The sequence below is a fragment of the Alosa alosa genome, chromosome 6 (assembly GCF_017589495.1).
Source record: "Alosa alosa isolate M-15738 ecotype Scorff River chromosome 6, AALO_Geno_1.1, whole genome shotgun sequence".
In the NCBI taxonomy this organism is placed as follows: domain Eukaryota; kingdom Metazoa; phylum Chordata; class Actinopteri; order Clupeiformes; family Clupeidae; genus Alosa; species Alosa alosa.
The window spans coordinates 32,652,046-32,679,545 of record NC_063194.1 but is presented as its reverse complement, the minus strand read 5'-3'; the positions used below and the strand labels follow the sequence as shown (position 1 = coordinate 32,679,545).

The 27,500-nt window shown below is 44.3% G+C and overlaps 1 protein-coding gene across 1 annotated transcript in view; it reads right to left on the bottom strand.

Annotated features, from left to right (window-relative positions):
* top2a (DNA topoisomerase II alpha) overlaps nucleotides 1-23,718 on the bottom strand; it is a 31,039-nt gene extending 7,321 nt beyond the window's left edge. Inside the window, exons 1-30 of the mRNA XM_048246532.1 lie at nucleotides 23,534-23,718; nucleotides 22,898-23,044; nucleotides 21,412-21,502; nucleotides 21,229-21,292; nucleotides 20,980-21,125; nucleotides 20,388-20,485; nucleotides 19,977-20,189; nucleotides 18,953-19,126; nucleotides 17,150-17,251; nucleotides 16,833-16,970; nucleotides 16,553-16,691; nucleotides 16,131-16,288; nucleotides 15,754-15,879; nucleotides 15,406-15,516; nucleotides 15,066-15,171; nucleotides 12,298-12,407; nucleotides 12,063-12,155; nucleotides 11,636-11,750; nucleotides 11,339-11,460; nucleotides 10,454-10,602; nucleotides 8,084-8,315; nucleotides 7,721-7,855; nucleotides 7,285-7,488; nucleotides 4,352-4,547; nucleotides 3,978-4,069; nucleotides 3,700-3,843; nucleotides 3,506-3,589; nucleotides 3,169-3,363; nucleotides 2,875-3,010; nucleotides 54-218 (exon numbers count right to left, since the gene is read on the bottom strand). Of these exons, the coding sequence (XP_048102489.1) occupies nucleotides 54-218; nucleotides 2,875-3,010; nucleotides 3,169-3,363; nucleotides 3,506-3,589; nucleotides 3,700-3,843; nucleotides 3,978-4,069; nucleotides 4,352-4,547; nucleotides 7,285-7,488; nucleotides 7,721-7,855; nucleotides 8,084-8,315; nucleotides 10,454-10,602; nucleotides 11,339-11,460; nucleotides 11,636-11,750; nucleotides 12,063-12,155; nucleotides 12,298-12,407; nucleotides 15,066-15,171; nucleotides 15,406-15,516; nucleotides 15,754-15,879; nucleotides 16,131-16,288; nucleotides 16,553-16,691; nucleotides 16,833-16,970; nucleotides 17,150-17,251; nucleotides 18,953-19,126; nucleotides 19,977-20,189; nucleotides 20,388-20,485; nucleotides 20,980-21,125; nucleotides 21,229-21,292; nucleotides 21,412-21,502; nucleotides 22,898-23,044; nucleotides 23,534-23,560 (4,012 nt within the window). The 5' untranslated portion in view covers nucleotides 23,561-23,718. The remainder of the gene's footprint in view (nucleotides 1-53; nucleotides 219-2,874; nucleotides 3,011-3,168; nucleotides 3,364-3,505; nucleotides 3,590-3,699; nucleotides 3,844-3,977; nucleotides 4,070-4,351; nucleotides 4,548-7,284; nucleotides 7,489-7,720; nucleotides 7,856-8,083; nucleotides 8,316-10,453; nucleotides 10,603-11,338; nucleotides 11,461-11,635; nucleotides 11,751-12,062; nucleotides 12,156-12,297; nucleotides 12,408-15,065; nucleotides 15,172-15,405; nucleotides 15,517-15,753; nucleotides 15,880-16,130; nucleotides 16,289-16,552; nucleotides 16,692-16,832; nucleotides 16,971-17,149; nucleotides 17,252-18,952; nucleotides 19,127-19,976; nucleotides 20,190-20,387; nucleotides 20,486-20,979; nucleotides 21,126-21,228; nucleotides 21,293-21,411; nucleotides 21,503-22,897; nucleotides 23,045-23,533) is intronic.
* Between the last annotated feature and the right edge of the window lie 3,782 nt (nucleotides 23,719-27,500).

The following is a 27,500-nucleotide window of genomic DNA, read 5'->3' as shown; positions in this document are numbered from 1 at the left end:
TATGTATGTATGTATCTGTGTGTGTGTATGTGTGTGTGTGTGTGTTTGCTCACCCTTAGTGGCTCTCTGGGTTTTCGCTCTCGGTGCCAGGTCTGGGCTGGGCTCTCCAGTGGATGCAAACTCCTCATCTTCATCGTCTGACGACGGGTTACTCTTTTTTCCTTCCTTCTTCACCGGCTTGAACTGCAGCGTAGTCTGTTTGCCCAGCTTAGACATGGCTGGAGAGAAAAAACAACACACTTTAAACACACACACACACACACACACACACACACACTCCTTCCAGCCAAACATTCAGGGAGGATTGAGCAGGTCCTGTGCAGGTGTGATGGTACTATACTGGGTAAACCCAGCCTGATCTGCCAGCGATTTTTTATTTTATTTTTTGCAGCTCAGGCTGGAAACCTGTGCCTCTTTCTCTGCTGCTTCCGTTACAATTTTACGGGGCACTGGCAGGTTTAACACGATGACTATAGAGAAGCGACGGCAAAGTCCCATCAGTCCAATCAACCTCTGAACGATGCTCAGTGTCTCTCTCACGCCCATCAGTCCAATCAACCTCTGAACGATGCTCAGTGTCTCTCTCACGCCCATCAGTCCAATCAACCTCTGAACGATGCTCAGTGTCTTTTTTAGGTTAGCAAACCATTCACTTTCATGTTTATTTTTTTGTGCACAACCTGCAAAAAAAAATAAAAAAAAAAATAATAATAATAATAATAATTCGCTCAATGCCATTGCTGCTTCTGCAGACCGTTGATAAATGCTATGGAACGCCCCTATTTTCCCCCCTTTTACTTAAAATTCATTTCTATCCAAGACGGCGGATCTCTAAAAAAACGCAAGCTCCCACCCCATAAGTGTATCTAAATTAGACATGTACCAAAAATTACATTTATCAGTGACTCGAAGAGCTGTAAACAGTGTTGTGAGGCTGTGTGTACAAATCTGCTTGGAATTCCAGTGGAATTTTGATTTTGTAACAAAAGTTCTCTTTTGCCGAGTGAGTGAGCGGAAATAAGGCACCCACCAGCCCAGCTACAAACTCTGAGCAAGGTAAACAAAATCGGAATATTAAGGCAGTAAATGCTCCCGTTAAGAACCAAAATTTACACACCAATGGCTACTGAAAAATGTAAGGTTCATTTATCAAAATGTATTTTGACGTATTAAAAATTCTTTGTTTTAGAATTTTTTTAACGAAAGGGGCGGAAATTGATACTTTTACGATACGTTTGTTGAAGTTCCCAGCCTGGAGTTTTCGCGTCATTCTGCAAACGTCACCCGGTTTGTTGGTCAGATTGGTCAATGACTATCTAATTGCGTACAGAGTCATTTGAACTATACCCGTTGATCACACCTCTTGTGCAGTAGAAAATACATAGCAGACTCCCAAGACTAATGTTAATCTGAAAAGAGTGAGCCTGGTCTGGTGATGGGGAGACTATGATAGTACACCATTCCTTCAGTTATAATTAAACCCATAACACTCCGCTACTGAAGACCTCTATTCACTATGAGCCTTACAAATGTACTGATCAGCTAAGCTATTGATTAATCATCCAATCAATCGATTGACCAGCTAAGCTATTGATTAATCACTCTCTGGACTGATTAGCTAAGCTACTGACTAGGGCTGGGATAAACGATTATTTTTTAAACGATTAATCTAGCGATTATTTTTTCGATGCATCGATGAATCTAACGATTCATTTTTTCAGTCCGATTCGATTTCGATTTGATTCGATTATCTCCCCATTAATTCACTATAATAGCAACTTATACATGTTTATTTACATATCTGAATGAAAAAACATGAATTTTTTAACATTGCAATATTTGTTTATTGCTCTTCAGATTCCAAAATAAGACAACGCCTATATAAGTGCAAAGTAATGCATTCTTAGTCAGAGGTAGCATTCAATAAAGTTCAATAGTGTATGTCAATTAATTGAGTGCCTGTCATTTTAAGACGTTCGTGTGGGAACTTTGCAATTAACATGTGTGGATGCAATTCATAACGTAGTCAGTTCAAATAACGGTTCGTAGGGCCTACTTCTCCTTTGGACAAGCACTTTTGAGTCTTGGAAAACACTTTTCCATTTACATCGGGATTTTGCAAACATTCAGTCAATAAAATGAGCCCTGCATGAGTAACGAATACAAGCAGCTGCAAATAAGCATGCTAAACTTGACATCCAAACAGTATTCTAACGTTAGCTTTGAGATACTGCTTGATTGCATACTGTAACTTAACTTAGTACATTGAGGAGACTAAACTATGTTGTGATAAGACCTTAGCAGAGTTTACTTTAACTTTTAATGCAGTAGTTTAGAACAAATTTCGCAGCATGGTCACGATGCTAAGCGGATTTAATAGCAATTTAGCCCACTGTTCTATGCAGTGCTTCTATGTGGCAACAACAATCCTTCAACAATCGTGAATATTTTGTTAAATGCACATGCAGAGGAGCAGCGGGCTCGTTACGAGAGAGGAAAGGCTGTGTGAGTAAAAAGTGCAGCTCAATTAAATAAATGTTTCTTATCTTTAAAATAGTAGGCCTACAACATAGAACAATGTGTTCTATCAATGTGTGGTGGCCGGTTTTGATTTCGTGGTGCCCAGCCACAGATTAGTCAACGTATGGAAAACACTGAAGGTGTAAAATTATAAATATTAAGCAGCACACGTTATGCTCATATATGTTATGCGTTACACGTTATGCTTGACTAATCGACGCTCATATTTTGCGTCGACGTATTTTTTGCGTCGACGTCATCGATTACGTCGCCGCGTTGTCCCAGCCCTACTACTGACTGATCGTCTAACTGATTGATGGCTGTGCGGTGTGGAAAGCGGGCTGTGAAGGGCACCTTTCTCCTTGGGCTCCCTCTTAAGCTTCTTGGTCAGTCGTGCGGCGAGACCCTGGGGCTGACCCGGGCTGTTCTCATCTCCGATCTCCACTGCTCCATCCTCAAACTCCATCTTCATCACCACACCATCCTCACTCTGGGGAACAGCAGAGATATTAATTACACACACACACACACACACACACCCTCCATCCTCACTCCTGATGGTGAACAGTTCCATCGTATCACACACACGCCATCCTCACTCTAGGGAACAGCAGAGATATTATTACACACACACACACACACACACACCTTCACTCTGGGCTTCTTGCCCTTCTTGGCGGCGACGTCCTTCATGCCGCTGGTGATGCGGGGCACGACCCGGCGACCCTGAGGAGTGGGCATGGTCTCGTCCTTCACCTTCACGACCTTTGACCTTCCACCCTTCCCCTTGGCCTGAGTCACCACCACATTTGCCATCGATGCGCGCTCCATCTCCTCCACACGCTGAGCACACACACACACAAACTCTTGAATATACACTGCGCTTGCTCCCAGCTTCAGGGAAGGATTATGGATTTGGGTTATTTTATCTCCTGTTTCAGGTTGCTAAAGGTCCCTCTCTGTGTGTGTGTGTGTGTGAGTTTACCTCCAGCTCCTCAGTGAAGGCGGCCAGGTCAGCCTTCCACAGGTCAGCAGGCTGCTTCTTCTCCAGAATGTTCAGCTCAGTCAGCTGTAGCCCACACACACACACACACGAGAGCGAGAGAAAGAGTTAACACTCCTACAAAAAGCTCAATAACACAAAATGCTAAACAGTGTGTGTGTGTGTGTATGTCTCACCTTAGCATCCCTCTGTTTGCAGAGCTCGTCCTTCTTCTCCTTGGTCAGGTACCACATGGGCATGTTCAGCAGGTAGTTGTAGTCTGGGCCCGACGTGTCCTCTTCTTCCTTCTCCTCACCCTCCTCAGACACCTCCTCCTCTACCTGAACAACACACACGCACACACACACACACACCAATCAGACTGGACACTTAAACACCCTGTGATCCTGTGTTATGAGATGAGTATGTGAGAGAGAGTGTGTGTGTGTGTGTGTGTGTGTGTGTGTGTGTGTACCTTCTCCTGTGACTGCTTCCAGGCTTTGACTGGGTCGGAGTCATAGCCCATCTCCTGCAGCATGCGGATCAGTTCCTTCTTGGGCTTGTTCTCTGGAAACACACACACACACACACACACACACACACACACACACACACACACACACACACACACACACACACACACACACACACACACACACCAATTTAGTCAGGATGACCATGTGCTCAGAACTATTGGTCAGTACGATTAGAAAACTTTCACAGGAAACATTCTGACAGTCTCCAATAACTTGTGATACAGACTTTACATTGCAACTGAACTCTAAACACTAGCCATTAGGCACGCACACACACACACACACACTCTCTTTAGGTGATGTGGGTGCTCACCGATGACGAGCGTGCCCTGGATCTTCTCCAGGATGAAGCGCGCCTGGTTGGAGAGCTTGGCGCCCTCGGCTCCCAGCATGCCGAGCAGCCAGTCCTTGCGCAGCGTGTAGTAGCGCAGGCGCAGCTCAAAGAAGTCCCGCAGGATCTCCAGCTCCGACTCGTACTTCTTCAGACTGCCCACGTGGTCAAACAGCACCTACACACACACACACACACACACGGGTTAATGAGTCAAACATGAAGGAACGTTTCTGTGTGTGTGTGTGTGTTGCTAAGTTGCAGGATGTGTGTGCCACAATAGTGTATAATTTGGAAAGTGACCATACATATATCAGTGTTTCCCAGACACAAACACACACACACACACACACTGACCATACATTTACTTATTTGTGGCGGCCCACCACAAGATCAACATTGACCACCACACAATGATTTTCCAGGTTGTACTAAATTGTGCTTAAATCTGGCTAGCATAATAAGCACACTATGCTAATTGTTAAAAACTGTTGTATTCCAAGTTAATTCTGCAAACCAACCACCACAAATGGAATTCAATTCTGTGGGAAACACGGTATATGGCAGGGGTGGGCAAACTTTTTGGCTCAAGGGCCACATTGGCTTTTGAAAATTGGTCAGCTGGTCAGTGGGTCACACCCCATTGTAAACGTTCTCGAAGAAGAGTGAAAAGCAGTTTGCAGTAAAGCTAACCAATGTGGTCACTATCGCAGGTAAAAAAAATAGCGAGCAGCCTGATAACCAAATGAAATGTTCAGCGGGCTGGATTAAAGTGCTCGGTGGGCCGGATCCGGCCCATAGTTTGCCAACCCCTGATATATGGTCATAAATACTACTGATCACAGAATAACGCAGCAGCACAGTCCGTTTGATCCTACATGTCTAGACCTGCAACATGCTGCCGCTTATATCTGAAGCTGGAACTCTTCCCCACAAAAAACAAACAAGAGTATTCCATCGCGTGTGAGGGAGAGGGTAGCCCTTTTACACTGCTGAAATTCCCCTGAATTTATGTACCAGAATGGCGTCCTGGAGTGACATGAGCACAGGTTTCCTTGTGTTACTGAATGAAGTACAGTGTGTGTGTGTGTGTGTGTGTGTTGTACCATTGAGTTGATGCAAGTGATTGGGCTCTGCTTGAAGACCTTGTGCAGGCCAGCTCCCTCTGCCCCTCTCAGCTGTCTATGTGTCGTAGCACAGAGTTGACACAGCCTCTCAGCTGTGTGTGTGTGTGTATGTGTGTGCGGTACCACAGAGTTGACACAGGTGCCTCTCAGCTGTGTGTGTGTGTGTGTGAGTGAGTGGTACCATGGAGTTCACGCAGGTGCCTCTCTCAGCTGTGTGTGTGTGTCGTACCACAGAGTTGACACAGGTGCCTCTCAGCTGTGTGTGTGTGAGTGAGTGTGTGCGTGTGTGTGTGCGTGTGTGTGTGTGTGCGCGGTACCACAGAGTTGACACAGGTGCCTCTCAGCTGTGTGTGTGTGAGTGAGTGAGTGGTACCATGGAGTTGACACAGGTGCCTCTCAGCTGTGTGAGTGTGTGTATGTGTGTGTCGTACCATGGAGTTCACACAGGTGCCTCTCTCAGCTGTGTTGCGCGGGTTTGGTCACAAGCGGCCCGCGGTCGCCCGATATTTTAATCAACCCGACCGCAACTCGGACCGCGAATATTAATTAGGACAAAATTATACCCGACCCGCTTATTTACAAAATGTGTGCTTTTGGTTATAGTCTGCATGCAGTGTGACAGTAGGCCATTTCTGTAAAACAAACTTAGAAAACTAATTTATTTAGGCATGCAGAACAAAATGTTTGCGCAGGAGAGAGAATGAGAATAAGAGCGCAAGCACACACGCAACCACCAAGGATTAGAACACTAGGATAAGATTTGGCCATGGACATACATCTTTCTTTCGAAAACAGAAATGGTGAGGCAAGGTAGACAAGAGAGATACATTGCTGGAAAAAAAGTTAACGTAAGAACTGGTTTATAATGCTGAATGAAGCACAAAGCTTTACTAAAAGCACATCCACTGTTTAAAGTCACAAACGAACTGTAACTTTTATGCATGCGCGAACCTATACATAGGCTGTGTGATCTGTGCCATAACATTTATTCCTGCAGGCTGCCCGTTTTGGCTGTCATACTTTTAAATGGCTTCGCAAGAACTAAGCCTACATAGACCATAACTTACCGTCATCTTCTTTAAGAACTTTTCCCAATATTTCCCATAGCCGCTTTTCCTGAAGGGGTGTCTATTATTTTTAACTCGCGTCTTCAGCTTCTTTACTGTTGACTTTACTGTATTGATGCCAGCCTTCTCGTGATATTTTAAGTAGGCCTATTTGTAGAAAATATATATTTAATTAATTTTAACTGACCCGTCCGCAAATGACCCGAATATCATTAAAATATTTTGTTTATGACTCATAACAGCGGGTGACCGCGGTCATCTGCGGGCGACCGCTTAATTTCGGGCAGACCGTGCAACACTGGTGTGTGTGTGTGCGCGCGTGTGTGTGCGTGTGTGTCGTACCATGGAGTTCACGCAGGTGATGGGGGTTCTGCAGCTTGAAGACCTTGTGCAGTCCGGCTGCCTCTACTCCTCTCAGCTCCGTGTGTGTGTGTGTGTGTGTGTGTGTGTGTGTGTGTGTGTCGTCGCGGCACCATGGAGTTGACGCAGGTGATGGGGTTCTGCAGCTTGAAGACCTTGTGCAGTCCGGCTGCCTCTACTCCTCTCAGCTCCGTGTGTGTGTGTGTGTGTGTGTGTGTGTGTGTGCGTGCGGTACCATGGAGTTGACGCAGGTGATGGGGTTCTGCAGCTTGAAGACCTTGTGCAGTCCGGCTGCCTCTACTCCTCTCAGCTCCGTGTGTGTGTGTGTGTGTGTGTGTGTGTGTGTGTGTGCGTGCGGTACCATGGAGTTGACGCAGGTGATGGGGTTCTGCAGCTTGAAGACCTTGTGCAGTCCGGCTGCCTCCGCCTCCCTCAGCTTCTCCTCGGTCATCTTGATGACGAAGCGCACGGTCGCGTCGGTGTGGTACTCCTTGTAGTCAGTGATCAGAGGCTGAATCTTCTCCGTCCCGTTCAACATCGCCTCCAAAACATTCTCCTTGTACGTCTGACACACACACAAGCGATTAGATGTGCAGTCAAACACACACATGGGCCTTTGAATAAGGAGGCAGCTCAGACACCTTTATGGCGGTGTACGCATTCATCATTCACAATCAGTGTGTGTGTGTGTGTGTGTGTGTGTGCTCCTGTTCAGGCTTTGAGAGGTCCACTGCCTGAACATATTTTGCATACCTCACCTGTGCGAGTACAGGCCAGAGTGTGTGTGTAAAGCTCACCTGTGTCCAGGTTTTGACGGGCAGCTCAGAGATCTCGATGGTGGTGCTGTCGATGATGGCCACCTCTCCGGTGTTGATGTACTGGTTAGGCATCAGCTCCATGATGGTGCCCTTGAAGCCCTTATAGCTGGGAATCTGCCGTGGGAAACACACACACACACATTATTAATAGGGATGTAACGATATGCTCAACTCACGATTTGATATGATTCATAATGCGATTTTCTCATGATTTGATATGATTCAGATTGGGAAGTTCACAATGGGATTTTTAACTGATTCACGGTCCATTGTTACACCTAGTTATTAATGAAATATACTGAATAAACAGACACACACAAGACTATTTCCACACACACACACCATGTGCAGGGGTTCCTCCCCATTGAGCATGCGGTGGATGTTGTTGACGATCTCGCGCACGTCGTAATTGGGGATCTTGGAGGCCCAGCCGGTGCCGATGCCTTCGGAGCCGTTGACCAGCACCATGGGCAGGATGGGCATGTACCACTCAGGCTCCACGCGCACATTATCGTCGTAGTTGTACTTCAGCAGGTTGTCATCCACCACTGGGAACAGCAGGCGAGCCAGGGGGCTGGACACAAAAAAGGAGAGAGAGAGAGAGAGAGAGAGAGAGAGAGAGAGAGAGAGAGAGAGAGAGAAGGTCAGTTTTATTTGTGGTCAACATTTAAGATGGACGCTTTGTCACATTCTTGTCATGGTCCATGTAGAGGGCTGGACACAGAGGAGAGAGAGGGAGAGCAGATGGGAAAGGAGTTATGTTTTATTTGTGGGAGGCTTGGGGTGAAATACATGTTCAACATTGAAGATGGACGCCGTATAACATTCATGTTGAGTCATGTGCAGTCTGGGGCTGAACGATTATTTGCATTTGCGATAATATCACAATCAGGGCTTGAAAACGAAATACGAAATCCGAACGGTTCAGGTAGGCCTATGTTTAACGTTTTCGTTCTTGCATGCGTTCCGCCACCAACATATCGGTCCTGAACCGGTTCGGAACGCAAAATATTGTTCGTTCTTAAAGTTCCGGCAGTGTTTGGCGGGCCTATCAAGTCTATTTTTGTGGACTTTACCTTAGAATAGACGCACTTTACCTTAGAATAGAAGTACTTGAATTTCCCCTGGGGATCAATAAAGTATCTATCTATCTACTCATTATTTCCCCTTGATTTAGCCTATACCGTAGCTATGCCCAAAAATAATAAATCACACGCGGCATCCAAAAACATTCAGATGGGCTATCCATCCCATAGCCTACAGACTTACTGTAGGCCTAACCCAGGGGTCGGCAACCTTTTTTGCCTGGAGAGCCACTTTTACCAATTTTTTTTTTTTTTTTTAATCTCACAAGAGCCACATAAAGACGGTTACAAAAAAAGTTTGAATATTTAACGATACAGTTACTTTCATTCAACAGAGGATTTTTAAATACATTTTCTACTCGTTTTAAAAGTAGGCCTAATGTGCAAGTAACTTGAAATGTAAAGTGGAATGACAGAAGTATAGGCCTTAGGCTTCCCATGGCCCTAACCTATGCCTATAAATAATTTCTTATCAAAAATATTTCTGGATACGTGCTAAACTCCTTACCTGGTTGTAGCCAAGTTTTATCCATATGGAGATCTTCAAAGGCTTGCGCTATAATTCCAACCCTGTTTATAAACGAACCTGTCTGTTGCTGACAAGGCCCATCTCAAATTTCCCGTTTAACTCTTCTACATAGAATAGGCTATAATTGCGCAAACATTTCAAATCCCGACTTTAAAACGACAAGGCGTGGACAGGCAAAATAGGCTATTACGCATAGGCTACAAACAATTTCCAAATCAGTTTCAGTAGCCTACGCTACGAGCTGGCTCCGAAGATCCGAAGTGGCAGACGGATAGGTTACATTACAACAGCAATACAAAATATACACATTTGGACCAAAGTTCCATTTATTCGTTTTTTTTGCGGCAGAAATCAAATTATTAGGCTGTTATATAGAGAAAAAAAAAAAAAAAAAAAAAACGCGTTATTAACCGGTTTTGTGGATTTCAGAATAACGTTTCTGTTCCGGAACAGTTGAAGACCATTTTGTTTTAGTTTCCGTTTCCGCTCCTCGTAAAATTCCGTAAAATTCCGTTCGTTTTCGGTTTTCGTTCCTTGAACCGGTTCGGAGCCCTGATCACAATATGATCGACGCGATTTTCTAACCGCAAAGGCTGCGACGACAGTGCACAATATGTGACGTCACCAAAGCACATATACTTGCACTTGCCGACACGCCACCAACTCTGCACACCGTTGAAGAAGCAAAAAACGTAAACAAGAGGAGCAGCTAACAGTGTCAAGAAAGGTCTGGTCTAAATCACACTAAAAGATTTTAGCTAGGAGTTCCCTCTTAAAAAGTTATTCACAAAGCCTCTCAGACCTACTCTTAGTAAGGAAAAATTACAACTCCTAAGATAAGAGCTCCATTGCCACGGTTAACGTGATTACTCATGCACAAGCTTGACTGAATTTTCCAAAATCAGCCCTAGTACAGTCCATATGTTGGCATTACGTGTTGTTCGAAATCTGCCAGAGCTTTGGAACTCCTCGGCATGCTGCTGTAAGCCCTTTTCCAAACGTGGACATGCGTGCCTGTTTGGGATAAGTCCTTGCCTCTATGTAGCTGTGTGTGTGTGTGTGTATTTAAAAAAAAAAAAAAAAAAAAAAACACCTCACCTCAGCATGGTGAAGATGTATCTGGGGCTAGCCGAGTCCTTGCCTCCGTGTAGCCTGGTCCCAAACTGTCCCAGGGGCTGCAGCAGATTCAGGTTGTTGCTGCCCACAAAGTTCTGAGCCAAGCCCACAATGGTCATCATCAGGGACATCTGACACACACACACCCGGGGAGAGGAGCAATATTATATGTTTGGAAGTGTTGAATAGTGTGCAGCCTGCAGAGAAGAGGAAGTAAAGAAGCTCAGCACTGCCTGGATGGGTTGGGTTAGGGTTAGCACTGTCTGGATGGGTTGGGTTAGCATTGCCCGGATTGGTTGGGTTAGGGTTAGCACTGCCTGGATGGGTTGGGTTAGGGTTAGCACTGCCTGGATGGGTTGGGTTAGGGTTAGCACTGCCTGGATGGGTTGGGTTAGCACTGTCTGGATGGGTTGGGTTAGGGTTAGCACTGCCTCGATGGGTTGGGTTAGGGTTAGCACAGCCTGGATGGGTTGGGTTAGGGTTAGCACAGCCTGGATGGGTTGGGTTAGCACTGTCTGGATGGGTTGGGTTAGCATTGCCCAGATTGGTTGGGTTAGGGTTAGCACTGCCTCGATGGGTTGGGTTAGGGTTAGCACAGCCTGGATGGGTTGGGTTGGGTTAGCACTGCCTTGATGGGTTGGGTTAGCACAGCCTGGATGGGTTGGGTTAGCACAGCCTGGATGGGTTGGGTTAGGGTTAGCACAGCCTGGATGGGTTGGGTTAGGGTTAGCACTGCCTGGATGGGTTGGGTTAGGATTAGCACTGCCTGGATGGGTTGGGGGGTTAGCACTGCCTGGATGGGTTGGGTTAGGGTTAGGGTTAGCACTGCCTGGATGGGTTGGTGGTCTGGAGTGCGCTCATGCTCACCTCGCCGTGGTGGTAGGCGGACATCTCGGCCACAGAACCAGCCAGCTGGGCCACCTTCACCTCCCGCTTATCATTCCTCTTCAGGCAGCAGAACAGAACCTTCCTCTGGCCCGGCTTCAGACCTGAGAGAGAGAGAGAGAGAGAGAGAGAGAGAGAGAGAGAGAGAGAGAGAGAGAGAGAGAGAGAGAGAGAGAGAGAGGTTATGAGAGGAAACTCCTGCATATGGAATTCGAAAAAATGTCCTCTAGTCCAGAGCAAATGTCACAAACGGACATCGCACCCAGAGGCTGTACTCACCGTCCACCATGCAGGGGAGGGACCGCTCGTTATCCGAGTTGGAGAACTGCACCAGCTCCTTGTTGACGAACTCGTGGTAGGTCAGATAGTTGGTGCTCTGGCCGTACAGATAGTCCTGTGTGTGGGGGGGGGGGGAGGGGTCATTTCACACAACGCTTGCGACCAGCAGATCAACCCAAGAACACCAATACGTCCTTTGGGTTAATGACAAATAAAACTATGTATTCTTTCATCGACTTACATCATTATCTATTTAATAAAATGAGTACAATGTTGAAATTGTATTTCATTTGTGCGTGAACATGTTTCTGCCTTTTTGTGTTACGCAAGTGTTCATGTGTATGCGTACTTGTTTGTGACGACTGATCTAAGTGTGTGTGCGTCTAAAAAAACAAACAAACAAACAAACAAAAAACCCACAACTCACCTCTGGCAAGTTGTGTTCTCGCCGCTGGCGTCTGTTGACCATGAAGCTGGTGAGCCACTCTTTGCGCTCCTCAATCTTCTTCTTACTAAAGGCCTGAAGGGGGCGCCAGAGCACATTGTTTACTCACACAAGTCAGAGCCCAACACAGCCCAAACCCAGGTTTCATGTGGATAATGAAACAGCTTTGTCTGTGTGTGTGTGTGTGTGTGTGTGTGTGTCAAGAAGGTGAGCTCACAAGGGTGATGGCCTCGTCGTCTTGCGGGCCACTGTACTTGAAAGGGATGCGATGGCGGGCCATGTCAGAGAAATACTCTTTGGCCTCCTTCGATGTGCTGGTCCCCAACCCTGCAGACGGGAGAACAGGGAGGAGATCAGCTCAGTCCAGTTACTTACTCCAGGGATGGAGGGAAGAAAGACACGAGAGAGAGAGAGAGAGAGAGAGAGAGAGAGAGAGAGAGAGAGAGAGAGAGAGAGATTTGATTTTTAAGAACTTTATTTACAGACCAACTAAGGATATCAGTACAACCAATAAAATACAAATGAAAAAAGAACAACATAAATCGTCCCAGAAAGGGGTTACAAAAAAACCCATAGGCCTACAATAGGCACCATCATGCTGAACAAATCATGAACCAGTCTCACAGCCCCTCTGGATTGTCCAAAACACACTTTCCTTCACAGTTCAAGCATGTACACAACTACATACATAGCGTATTCAAACAGTATTTCAGATAACAAAAAAACAACAAAACATAAGGAATACTTCCTTGAAAAGTATCACAGCATCATAAACCAGGAACAACACGAGACCATGCATTACACATGACACCGCACCTCGCCGGGAATAAATAAATAAACAATTCATGCAACCCCAAAAAAATAAACAGTGGAATTCAGCCAAAAGACTGACCCGTCTTGTGACCATGAATGAGTACTGTTTTTAATTTGCGAACAATGTTTTTCAGACGGTAAACTTCCCTTTGCTCAAAAGCCCCTTCCCTCATTAGATAGCAAGCATCGTTCACAAACTGTGCGGTATCATTAAAATAATTCTGGATTTGAACCCCTCTTTCCCCCTTAGTTTCAGCCAAGAACTTACTGATTTCTTCAGCACTATAAATTATAATCATGCTCTCGTTAAAAGAGTATGAACCACTGCTCGAATCAGTGGAGTAACCATCGCTTTCTGTACCACTGCAAGTCGATTGACTCCCGTGTTACATGTTTCTTTACGTCTTTCTGACAACCGTCCAGACTACTCTTCCTTTTAGGCCCTTTAAACACGTGTTTCAACTTCCATCTCACCACTCACGTTAGACTGTCCAGTGTGGCCTGAAGCAAGCCCAGCAAGGGAAGGTGTAGTGGGCCCACTCGCAACCGCGGGTGACCCCCCAAGCTCACTTTCAGGCACGGCAACATTTCCCGGTGGATCCGCCGCGTCAGACACAGCCGACTCCATCGTTACACCCAAACTGGTGTCAGCTGAAGCGGACTCGACCGCAAACGCTCCCACCTGTTCAGGCTCAGTTACCAGAGGCTCCGCGGCAGATACCACCGCCACAGACCTGGTCCGTTCAAGCCCGGCTGAGGCAGACTCCTCCACCTCAGGCCCGGCCCTTTGGGTTCCGGCTGCAGCAGACTCCTCTGCCACAGACCTGGTTCCCTCAGACTCATCTACGGCAGATGCCACCTCCACGGAAGCACCCGCCTCGACACCGCTTGTAGCAGGCACCTGCTCACCAACACCCTCCTCGTTATGCTCAGCCTTATGGGGACATACGCCAATGCGATGACCTATCCTTCCGCAACCGAAACACCTCATGACTGTCTCCGACGTTACAAAAACTGCATAGACACAGCCATCAATTCTAAATTTAAAAGTCAAATCAAGTGTATCACGTTTGTCTAGAACCATGTACACGTGTCTTCTGAAAGAGACAACGTGCTTAAGCAGCGGTGATTTACACCCAAGGGATATTTGCCTGATCGGGAAAACCAATTTTCCATAGCGTGAAAGCTCACGACTCAGGAGTTCATTTTTTAGAAAAGGTGGCACATTAGAAATCAGTATTTTCTTTGACGGCAAACTAAGGGGATGCACAGGGACGAGCTCGCCACCAAGCACAACACCATGATGAACAATTTGGTTTGCTTTTTCCACAGTACTCAAAAAGAGAACAATGCCATTATTCATTCGAGAGGCCGACTTAATATCGTCGTACCCCACTATTTCCCCAATAGCCAAACTGCAAACTTCAACACTGGCGTCAGAAACTACCTTGACTCCATGACGCCGTGTGAAGTTCTCAAACTCCATTGTAATGTTTTTGGAGACACCGCCACAACCAACTGAGAAGCTGCGTGCGGGCTCCAATAAATTTAGAGCAACCAATTGATCAGTAATGTTTTATGAACTAATAAGCAACAAAAACCCACCACTAAAACACGTATAAAGACACACAAAAGATAGAAATCGTAGAGAGCCACAGACGGCAATCATTCACGCTCACCGCGCACATGCGCTCTGAGAGAGAGAGAGAGAGAGAAAGAAAGAGAGAGAAGGGGAGAAGTATATTTTCTGTTTTTAATTTAGACTCAAATAATGAACAGTAAGATCTACAGATAAATATCAGTGAAGAAACTTGATTGTGAATCTCGAGGGTGATTGTGACGTCTTAATAGAAGAGTGACAACATAAGTGAATGAGAAAGAAGAGTGATAGATATATATATATATATATATATATATATATATATAAATAAATAAATAAATAAATAGAGAAAAGAAAGAGAGAAGAAAGAGAGAGAAAGAGAGAGAGAGAGAGAGAGAGAGAGAGAGAGAGAGAGAGAGAGAGAGAGAGAGAGAGAGAGTGTAAGAGTGAGCAGCAAAATAACCTACAGGCCCTGGGAGATTTAACAGTGACACACTCACCCACACACACACACACGTGTAGAGGACTGCTTACTTGCGGAGTTGGACTACCACAGGTGTTTGAGAACAAACCTTTGTAGTATTTGGTCTTCCAGGACTTGTAATTGGCTTGTTTGTCCTTCCACTCCTCATATTCGGGGATGCTGTAGAAGGACAGCTCCTGCTTCTTGTGGCTCACCTGCACAAAACACGCAACGCTCACCGTGAACAACAGGGCGGCGCCACTGGCTGCGCTGGCAGAGACACGCACACGTCACGACATTAGGACTGAGCATTAGACTACACTGAGCATTAGGGACAACTGCACACTAACCAGGGGGTTTTCATTTGGTTAAACTGAAGTTTATTAGAGGTTAATATAGATTAAATATACATTAAAACAACACAGGTTGCCTCTCTCTCACACACACACCTTGATGATGGGAGTGATAAACTCCTCCAGGAAGTTGTGGCGCAACAGAGAGGGCCAGTTGGTGTGGATGAAATTAATGAGGAGACCCTTGATGTGAGATCCGTCCTGATCCTATGCGCGCACACACACACACACACACTTTCATTAGTGAATATATAGTCTTGTAAATTTGTAAATGTATCCCTTTCAGTAGAAAATGGAAAAAGCCACCCAATACACCAACCACCAACACGCTGCATACAACAACATTAGTTATATATTTCTTATAAATAACAACAACATTAGTTATATATTTCTTATAAACAACTTAGATTGCTAGGTCACTCAGAGCAAGAATCAAACGCACACCTGATCTGTCATGATCATGAGTTTGCCATAGCGCAGCGTCTTGAGTGACTCGGGATCAGAGTAGTTCTTCTTGTACTGCAGCCCCAGGATCTTAATGACGTTGTTGATCTCAGCATTTTCCATGATCTAAATAAAATGAAAACACATCAGTCCATACACACACGCATATTATTGCATTGTATATTCATTGCTCTCTGCATGACGGCAAACTCGACTGAATACACTAGATCAAACGTAGGTATTTGGCATACTTTTGACCAAAGTGAAAGATCCACCGACATGCCAATCTACAGCTTGCCTCAAGAGTCAATACACTAGTCAATGGACCACGTAATTTCTGCACGCACGCGCGCGCACACACACACACACACACACACCTGTTTATGGGTAGCCTCCCGGACGTTGAGCATCTTTCCCCGGAGGGGGAAGACTCCGTAACGATCGCGGCCGACAACGCCCAGTCCAGACACAGCCAGAGTCTTGGCCGAGTCTCCCTCAGTCAGAATCAGCGTGCAGCCGTTGGAGTTCTTACCACCTGACACACACACAAATAATGAATCCTTGTGTTGAAAGCAGGGCTATCAAAATTCTACTGACACCAAGCTACAGTTTTAGCAGTAAACATGGCAACTAGCAAGCAGATCATGAGTTCCTAGACTACAAAACAAACAGTGTTCATTTCACATACAGCTGCTACCATCCCTGTGACCAGCTCTTAGAGGACCTGTGACCAGCTCTTCTAGGAAATGTTACTAGCTGTACTGGGTCAGTGAGCTGTGGTAAGGGGGTGGGTGGGTACCTGCATCGTTGGCGTCGTCCAGCTTGGGCACGCCCTTGATTTTGGTGTGTTTGACGGCGGAGCACTTCTTGTTGAGCTGCGTCTGGGCCTTAAACTTGACCCAGTTCATCACACTCTCCACGATGCCACAGTTAGTCACCTGAGGAAACATCATCACACAGGAACATCCCCACCATCCTAGTTACACCCAATCTCAGGTTACACAAACACTACTGAGACACTGTAGTGTGTGTGTGTGTGTGTGTGTGTGTACACCGTATGTGTATGGAGCGGTCCTAACCTGCTTGATAAACTTGTCAGTGAGGGGACAGGTGGATCCGAAGCTCTTCTGCTGCAGGGTCATGTTCTCTTTGGTCTGGGAGTCGAAGCTTGGGTTCTCAATCAGACAGTTCACAAACAGCCAAATGTGGTTCTTCACCTGTAAACACACACACAAACATTTTTAATCGTTACATAAATAAAATTCTACTAGTTAATTGTAATTAAAACACCAGATTTCAACACAAGTGGCTGCGCAAACTAGTTCACACTGCCAAGGCAACAAAAACACTTCCAAAGTTCCTCAGAGCGCTTAGTGACCCTGTTGTCCAGACTGACCTGGAAAGGCTTGACGGTCACTCCTGCCTTGTTCTTCTTCTTGACCACCTCGATGAGCTTGGACACCACCTGGTCAGCTACGTAGTCAGTGTGCCTGCCACCCTGCACAACAAACACAAACATTAGACCTTCAGCCAGCTCATCTCATTGGCTGATCCCCTTTTACACCTCTGACCAGGGGGTCCACGGGATCAGCCAATCACAGCCTAAATGGATAAACAGTAAGACAAAGCAAGTAGCCTAGTAGCATAATAAAATACACTATGGATTGATGCAGTATCTTTGCAACATGTTTTAAAATCTGTATGAAAACACGTGCTACATTTGCAAAGAGGAGAAACTATTTAATTTGATTTAAGACAATGAGACGTTACGTTTAGTTTACATGCAATGATGGTTTTGGTTGTTGGTGGCGTTATTGCATCCCTTAGTTACAATGCACAATTATTCCCTCGCAATTGAGAGATCCTGTAAGCGCATGTTCATTTCAAAACATTGCTACGTGAAACGGCATAAAAAGTGAAATCGGTCACGGTTACACCAGGGAGCACACGTGCATTTGTTGAACACACGTGCGGAGCACACGCGCATTTGTTGAACACACGTGCATTTGTTGAACACACGTGCGGAGCACACGCGCATTTGTTGAACACACGTGCGGAACACACGCGTGCATTTGTTGAACACACGTGCGGAACACACGTGCATTTGTTGAACACACGTGTCGGTGGATGCGCACACGTGCGGAACACACGTGCATTTGTTGAACACACGTGCGGAACACACGTGCATTTGTTGAACACACGTGCGGAACACACGTGCATTTGTTGACAAGTCGATACCCCCCCTGTGTTGCGTGTGAAATGTCTTCATCCCAGGTACAGTGCCATATATTTCAGCATGTCATATGAATATAATTTCATGGGTTTTATTTTTTTCAAACGCCAAAAGATCGCGTAGCTCACGTTTACAAGCCAGCGTCATTATAGTAGCCTATTGGCTACGGTTTTACAGAATGGATATGCTAATTCAATTCAATGTTTGTGTGGTAGGTAATAGCCATATATCGTCAATAGGCTATTATAATATCAAGCTACCATAGATGAATCTGCAGTTGAAAAATCGCTTGCATTATAGCCTGAGGCTAGACACTTTCACCAGAAAAAGAAATAGACTTATAGACTTTTTTTTTGTCCTAAAAAAAGGGGCTTCTTCATAAAACACTACTCCAACATTAGGCTGTAGGCTACAACATTTGAGGTCAAACCTTTGAGATTTGCATGTCATCGATTGTAATGCTCAATTCACAACGAGAATGCTAGCGATTTTTGGTCAAACATTGCGATTTGCATGTCATCGATTGCAATGCTCAAATCAGAAGAATCTACCATATTGATAATTCGCTCATCTACTAGCATTAGATTCATGAAGATAAATGGAGGACCAGCTTCCGCTAGGCAGACCACAAATTCGAAAAACTAGAGATAGTATGCAAGCAATAGCCTAGGCCTACACTTACTAGTCCAACAGCATGAAGATAGTATGCAAGCAATAGCCTAGGCCTACACTTACTAGTCCAACAGCATGAAGACAGTATTGCAAGCAATAGCCTAGGCCTACACTTACTAGTCACCCCTCCTCCTCCCCCTTAGCTCAACACCTCTGAATCAACAGCCGCACACACACACACACACACACCTCTGTGGTACTGGCCTTTCCTACTTATGGCCAGGTGGGCACAAAAAGGCCGACTTCCCTCACTCACGATCATGTCCACGCACACACACACACACACACACTTACCTTGGTGGTGGCGATGCTGTTGACGAAGCTGACTTGCTGGAAGCCCTTCTCGCTCATGGTCAGGCAGACCTCCCAGCGGTCGTTGACCACCTCGTGGATGACGGTGAGGGGGTTGCCCGTCTCGTCCGTGCGGTCCTTCAGGTACAGATCCACGTAGCTACGGAAACCGCTCACCTTAACCACGGAGACACAGAGCAGGATTAACAACGACGGCTAACGTTGCGGCAAAGGCACCGTGACCAGTGGGGTGTGTGTGCGTGTGTGTGTGTGTGTAAGTAAGTAAAGTTTATTTTTAGAGCACATTTACACAGCTCGCACTGACCAAAGTGCTGTACATAGAGCATTAGCTAAATAATAATAATAATAATAATAATAATAATAATAAAATACACTTACAGATCAGTGATTTAAGCTAAGACGACATCAAGAGACAAACACTTAATTATAGACATAAAAGGGTAAGACAATTAAAACACAGGGAAAGCCAACGTAAATAGGTGTGTTTTGAACCTGGGTTTGAATACTGTAATTGGGCATTTCTAATTTCAGAGGGACAGCAACAGAAAAGGCTCTGTACCCTTTTTGCCGGGACCATGGGACATGGAGGAGACCAGGGTGTGAAGAGCTTTAAAAACCATCAGCAGTGTTTTGAATTGTTTGTGTGTGTGCATCAAAGACACTCTGAACAGCATAGTGAGTGAGTGAAAGTGTGAGTGAGCGTGCATGTCCGCATGCACATTAGTGTGCAAAAACTGCCTGTAGCATGTCAGCGGCACACAGTGACATCACGTTATAGCTTCTCTGGTTTAGAATAAATGGCAGCAGCTCATGTGCGCAGGCAGCGCTTCACAAACTACAGCACTGGTACAGCACACACAGCAACAGCACAAGGTCTTGTCTTTTAATATTGCGCCAAACTGATAAACAGCATAAGCGCATGAAGCTGTGCATTACCACTTCTACTTACTTATGTCAAATAAAACTGGTATGTAATGTGTGTGTGTGTGTGTGTGTGTGTTCTCACCGGGAGTTTCTTGCCGTTGAGGAACACCTTGACACCCTTGGTGGCGCCGGCGATGTCGTAGGCTCGGCGGGTCATGAGCGCTACAGTGTCCCGGTCCAGAGACAGCATCTTGAACTTGGTCAGGTCCGGCCGGAACGTGATGCACGTGAAGTCATCGCCGTCAAACGGCTTGATCTGGGACTCTCCCGCACGGGCCATGTTATCATACCAGGTCTGGGGAGGGAGAGAGGGAGATAGAGAGAGGGAGAGAGAGAGAGGGGGGGGGAGAGAAGGACCATACAAGTCAAGTGAAAGCACCTTATAACAAACAGGTCAAATGAGAGCACCTCGTAACTACCTAACAAGTCAAGAAGGAGCACCTCGTAACTACCAAACAAGCCCCACAGGAGCAGCTGGAGTCCAGGCCCGTACCTGTTTGAAGGACTGCTTGGACTCCCTGCAGGCCGTTTCCACAGTGAACTTGGTGCTGAAGATGTTGCAGAGCTTCGCCCCGAATCCGTTACGACCCCCTGTAGGTGCAGAGATACCAGCACGGTTACCAGAGCAACACACAGGAGGGAAAAACAAAGCATTCAAAAAAAAAAAAAAACTAGTAAAACGCTAAAAGCTAGTAACATCTTTTAAAATCAAAACAATGCATATATATATATATATATATATATATATATATATATATATATATATATATATATATATATATATATATATATAAATAAATCAATAAATTAGATAAAAGGGCTGTATGCTAATCTTGCCTTATGTGATTACCACAATTTACCCTTCACCATCAGACATATCTTTTACACACATTTATCCACTTAAATGACGCCTTCATGCACAGCCACTTAACAGGGAAATAAAGAATAACACTCAGGCTACTATGCAATAGGAGATATTTAAGGTAACAACGACAGAAATAATTCCCCCTTCTAGCCCTCTTCATGCTGTAGCCAGTAGCTACTGCAAAGTTTATGTTCGTGAGTAGGTATTTCCGAGCACTCACCTGTGACCTTTTTCTGGTCGTCGTCATAGTTACTGGAGGTGAGGAGCTGTCCAAAGATGAGGGCGGGCACGTACACCTTCTCCACTTTGTGCATCACCACGGGGATGCCCTTACCGTTGTTCCACACGCTAATGGTGTTGTTCTCCCTGAGGAAGAAAAACAACAACAACAAAATAAAAACATTTGCAGGTTTGAAAGACGAATTTTAATTGTCCAGGTTTTCCCATTTTAACGTAAACTGATACTCACCGGTCGATGTTGATTTTGATGCAGTTCATGGTCTTGTCTCGCTGCTTATTGTCAGAGGCATTCACTGTTGGAGAACAAGAAGCTCATCATCAACAAACATTCATCAAAGAGACAGAATTTATGGCATACATGTACAGCTCCCAAATCTCCAGCCTCCCTGCCAAGTGCACATGAGCCTCTCACCCAGAATCTCATCAAAGATCTTGTAGAGACCCGGGACAAAGGTGATGTCTCTGCAGTTCATGCCATCCAGCTCGTCGAACACCCACATTGGCTACAGGGAGGTGACAAAAAGAGTTCACATGAGGAAATCGTTCACCACCAGGAACTGCATTTAAATGCAAACTTTGCCACACCATGCACATTATACAAGAACAAAATCATATTGTCAGGTGTGGCTTTCTTTTACAAAAATGACTATATTGCAGAGCCTGAAGAGGTCCATGGTGGGAATTATTTTTTAGAGATGGAAAAACTGTAAGAGCTCCTTAAGAGCTCCTCGTTCCCTTGCAATATTTTCCATTCCCCCGAAATAGGCAATCGTTTTCCATTCCCTTACAATAGTTTTGTTTTTGCGGGGAATGCAAAACTTATTCCGCGGGAACATAATAGAAGCTGAAAAAAAAAAAAAAAAAAAAAAAATTTTCCCACATCAATAAAATAAATTCCCACCATGTCCCACCTTGTGGGTTCCAAATATATGTGTGTATATTTTGTGGTGCCATGCTTCCTCCATAAAGGAATATATGTGTGTATATATTGTGGTGCCATGCTTCCTCCATAAAGGAATATATGTGTGTATATATTGTGGTGCCATGCTTCCTCCATAAAGCATGGAGAAGCATAAGGAGATCCAAATAATTGAATGTATGGTTTCAGTGAGACACAGAAGGACCAGAAAGTCCCAGTTCAAGCATAACATTCTAGTTGCAAAGCAAAAATGCAAAGCATGGGGGAAAAAAACACCCTTGCACAAATCACCAACTGTCCATTTGGCACTGATAAAAGCCTGGCACCATAACTGGCCTCTTTTGACCATAATATGTGTCCTATTCGTAGCCCGCCGCTAGGGTGCATCTAGATGGATTGGGGCAGCCGTGGCCCACTGGTTAGCACTCTGGACTTGTAACCGGAGGGTTGCCGGTTCGAGCCCCGACCAGTGGGCTGCGGCTGAAGTGCCCTTGAGCAAGGCACCTAACCCCTCACTGCTCCCCGAGCGCCGCCGTTGAAGCAGGCAGCTCACTGCGCCGGGATTAGTGTGTGCTTCACCTCACTGTGTGTTCACTGTGTGCTGTTTGTGCTTCACTGATTGGGTTAAATGCAGAGACCAAATTTCCCTCACGGGATCAAAAAAGTATATACTTAGATTTCTAGGCTATCGTATTCGTGCTGCAAGGGCTTTTCTTTCATTTTCATGGTGTATGAAATGACAGGTGTATTGGCTTGCATTTGTCCGTCACTTGGCCATATAGGAATGAATTGTGAAGATCATGCAAAAAACAATTATTTTCAAAATGCACTTAAACCGTGTAATTTCTCTCATAGCATTGTTTTAACTTAGCCCTCAGCTAATGTCCAGTTCTATGGACGGGGCCGAGTGTAATGTGAGAACCCATTAGTCGATGCAGCATAAGTTTTCCTTCAATGCTGTGGTCTAGTCCAGTCCCACCTGGGTGAGGGGCTCGACGGAGCCGATGTAGGTGTCGGGCCGGAGCAAAATGTGCTCCAGCTGAGTCTTCTTCTGGTAGATGCGCTCCACCGACAGACGCTTGTCATCCTTCTTGGCTTTGCTGACGGTCTTGTTTTCAAACAGGGTCTGAAAGAGACGGTGTGTGTGGTGGGAAAATGGGAGTCATTACACGGTGGAAGAGCAAATATCAAAGCAAATTGCCAGCGCTTCACCGACAGCAAAACAATGTGGTATATTACAATTTGAACTAATGCACGTATGTTACATTGACACCATGCAGTGTTAGTTGCACCAAAAGTTAGCTATCGCTAAGTTAACCAACGTTTCCGTCAAATAATTAGCCAAATCTGTAACGTTACAGTTAGCTAGCGTTAACATCAATGACGTTAGCTCTTTGTCAACTAGACAACCACTAACGTCAGAGATGGTCAGATACAGTAGGCTTGGTATTGTGTCATTGTAGTAAAAAAATCTTACTATAACGTTACTAGTTAACACGGGGAAGATGCGCAAGTGAGGATGATGGGGATGGGGGAAAAACTCGCAATGCAATTTGTTAGTAAGTAGTTATCGATAGGTAGCGTGCTTTTTGCAGGCAAGATACAATTATCTTACCTTAAACGGTCCTTCTGTAGCTGCCATCCTGTAAAAAGATTGTTGACTGGGACACTCTGAAGATTAATGAGCACACTTAAATAAGCTATTTGTGATATTTTTAAAAAATCCCTAGCTAACGTAACGTTTAACTCTGCAGCGATGTCTCCCTAACTAACTGTTCTCTCCCTCCAGTTCCTGATCTTTTGAAATTTTTAAAAGTTCGGATACAGCTCACCCGCCAGAATGACATCCAATCATAACGAAGAGCGGTTCAACTTCTAACCAATTGGATGTATCTGTCCCATCCATCACAATGTCGACAAATCAAAGCTGTACATTTTCAAAGAAACCCCGCCCCCATGGCGTCCTCAAACCAATCGCAAAGCAAGTTTACAAAATATCGTTAATCTTCACATGTTTCCTGTTTCTCATGTCTACAGGAGGTGATACAAAATTGCTATTTAAGATACTTGCTTGCGTTGCGTCAGCGTTATATTATTTGTGCACAGCATTAATCATCCTCAAACACTGGAATAAAGTAGCGCTTATTCCTGAGACGTGATACGGAAGCAGGGTAAAGGCTTAATTTTTCTTACCACGGAGTGGCGCCATCCCCTACATTTTAAACGGCTTACGGTTGTGTCAGAGTTGACTTTTAAAATATTTTTACAGTTTTTCTCAGTCGCTTTGGTGCTTTTCTCAGATCAGAATGAAAATTCTCATAACTATTAGTTCAACCTCCACAACATTTAGTAATTTGTGCACATCATAGTAGCAATTTATCCTTCCTCTGAACAAATTGCAAATGCTTTTGAACATGTAGCCTATCTGTTGCTTTGTCATGTCAGTCAAAATGAACTATACTTATGGATGCTGAATAGTCGTTCCCAATAAAACTAATAGTCTTCATTTCATTGCTTGATTCATTACATACAAAATTGGTGAACTAGCAAAGAGTATAGAAGTTACTTTTATACTCTTTGGAACTAGTTATCAAATTCTGTTAGCCTAGAAATCTAGACGCACCCTAGCGGCGGCAAATTAATTTGCTCAGCCTGTACGTCTAGTATCAAACCATAGGGATTTCTATTGGCTGGCCGTGGGCGCCATCCAATCACAGCTCTATTTTGTTAGAGAGTCTTAAGGCGGGCTTAACACGATAACGACAGTCCTGCGACGGTGAACAACAAGGAAGGTGGCTATGGCGAACGAAGAGTGGTTGTTTGCAGGGGCGTCGCTAGCTATTTAAAACATTCGGGGCTAGAGCCCAGAACTTGGAGACGTTTTTGTTCGGGGGTTTCTCCCCCGAGAGATTTTGAAAATCGTGCTGATGAACATGCAATTTTAACATACTTTGAGAATGAAAAGGAAGGGCAATTGTAGTGACTCACGTCACGGCATTCTGAATATTTTGATGTTTAAAGACCGTGTAAGGAGAACGTCTCTTCTGCCAAAGTGCACCACATACAAATATTAAAATAGCCTGTAGAATAAACATCGTCATGCACCTCTGTCAAGTGCACAGGTGTGAGCGTTCGTCTCGGGATAAACATTTGGACGCCATCCCCTTCAATTAATGGGCTATGGGTGCCTTGAAAGCAATGCATTTGGGTTGTGTAGCAAAAATAATTATTTATAAAATTCAAAAATTATTTGGGCAAAATCACAAACTTTTGCCCAAAGAAAAAGTTCCATTCTGTCAAAATCAAGCCCAACATGCATTGCTTGGAAGCCCCCTCAAACGAGGTCAGGTTTACCATATTTACTGCGCATGTGATTCAATAGTAAATCACGATATATTGAAACTGAGCTGATCGAAATGTCCTCCTGGGTTGCGGAGATGATGACACACTGTGAGTTTCCACTTCTTGTCCCTGCTCTGCCCTTTTTTTCTCTAAAGAAACTTCTAATATCCATTTGTCCTTCTGTACACTTATTTAGCTAAGGCTAGTTAGTAGAAGCACGAAACAGCAATGCGTAATAAGCGTAGAGGAGAATTGAAATTGCAACATTTTGCAACAAATGATTCTAAACCTGCCCAGATCACGTCCAGATTTTCTTGGCGCTGCTGTTAATGCACACAATGGACACAAAAACAAAGTCTCTTCTACAGGGCTATTTATTTCATTCCGCGATTAGAGTTTTTGTTGTTGTTGACGCCCATAGATCGGGGCTATCCCCAGAGGATCGGGGCTATAGCCCCGAATGCCCAGGTCTAACGACGCCACTGGTTGTTTGAATCGGCGTTGGCGTCAACTTTGGAGGAGTTGGACTTGTGCTTTTCTTTGAAAGTTGAGCAACACAATGCACTTAAGTCATTCCTTTTCGAAGAAGGATGTATTTGCCGTTTGCCTACGGATACGGATATGGTCGTTAAGCTGGCCTATTGCATGCCTAGGCAGTTTGAAAGACAATTCTCTGCCCGCCCCTTGGATTACAGTTTTTCTCAGTCGCTTTGGTGCTTTTCTCACATCACTATTAACATTTGCACAGCAGTTAGTGCATTTCTCAAAACAATTAGTGCAAACTGCAAAACCTAGTGGATGACCACTTAAAAAGCCGTCCACTTGCTCAAAATGGTTAGTCCATTCCTCAAAAGCAAATATTTATGTCAATGAAACTGTCAGTGTCATCAAAATGAGAAGTCTTGACACCATCGTTTATGAACAAGATAGTCAAATGGCTTTGTCATGTTTTCATTATGACAGTTCTCTCAGTGTTTTCCAATGCAAAAAAAGGTCAGAACTCGGTGACACTACCTGAACATGCTCAAGACAGCACTATATAGTACTTGTACAGCCATTTGAAAACTACAGTAAAGTTACACATAAGGGGAGTAAGTAAGTACAAGACACTGAATACATACATTTTTACTGTACGCTCTTTGCAATTCTACAGCATTGTGACAGAATTTGATAACTAGTTCAACAATTTTGTATGTAATGACTCAAGCAATGAAATGAAGACTATTAGTTTTATTAGGAACGACTATTCAGTTAGTTAATTTTGACTGACATGACATAAGCAAATGATGAACAGCAGAGAATTGTATGAAAGCAACTGATACATGTTCAAAAGAATTTGCAATTTGTTCAGAGGAAGGAGAAATTGCTACTATGATGTGCACAAATGACTAAATGTTGTGGAGGTTAATAGTTATGAGAATTTTCATTCTGATCTGAAAAAAGCACCAAAGTGACTCTTTAATCTAAAATAAAAACCTAACTTGGGTCTGAGTTTTTTTTAAAGGGCTCTCAATATGTACCCCAAAAGATCCAACCAAATACCTAAGTAGGAAGTTACTCTCTCTATTGGGGTACCATCTTGTGTTGAAATAGACAAATCTATAGGAGAATGAGAATGTGTAAAAAAACATTGATTTTTTATTTTTTTTTGCATTTAATACCAATTTTAATCCTACCAGAGATGTTTGTACCTGACTAAAGGCAGACTGTAAATTATGAATTGTTTCTTTCAATGACTTAGCAGAGGTGTACAAGATAGTGACATCTGCATAAAGATGAGCCTTAGTTTGGTTCAAATCCATACCTAAATTATTTATATAAATAGAAAATTATATAGGACCCAAAACTGATCCTTGGGGGACATTCATTTTTACTTCTAGCAAGGATGAGGTACAGTTATCTAATGCCACACACTGGGATCTATCACTCAGGTAATTAGAAAACCAATTTAGCACAGTACCTAAACCTAAACCTAAATTTTGCAGTCTTTGCAGAAGAAGATTATGGTCAACGGTGTCAAATGCTTTAAGTCAATGAATAGAGCAGCACACACATTTTTGTTATCCAAAGCATTAACAATATCATTTGCAACAGAGGTTACAGCCGTAATTGTACTGTGTCTTTGTCGGAAACCAGACTGAATAGGACTTAAAATACAGTTGTCAGATAAAAAATGTTTTAATTATTCATTTATAATAGATTCAAATAGTTTAGCCAAGACGGATAGTCTGGAGATTGGA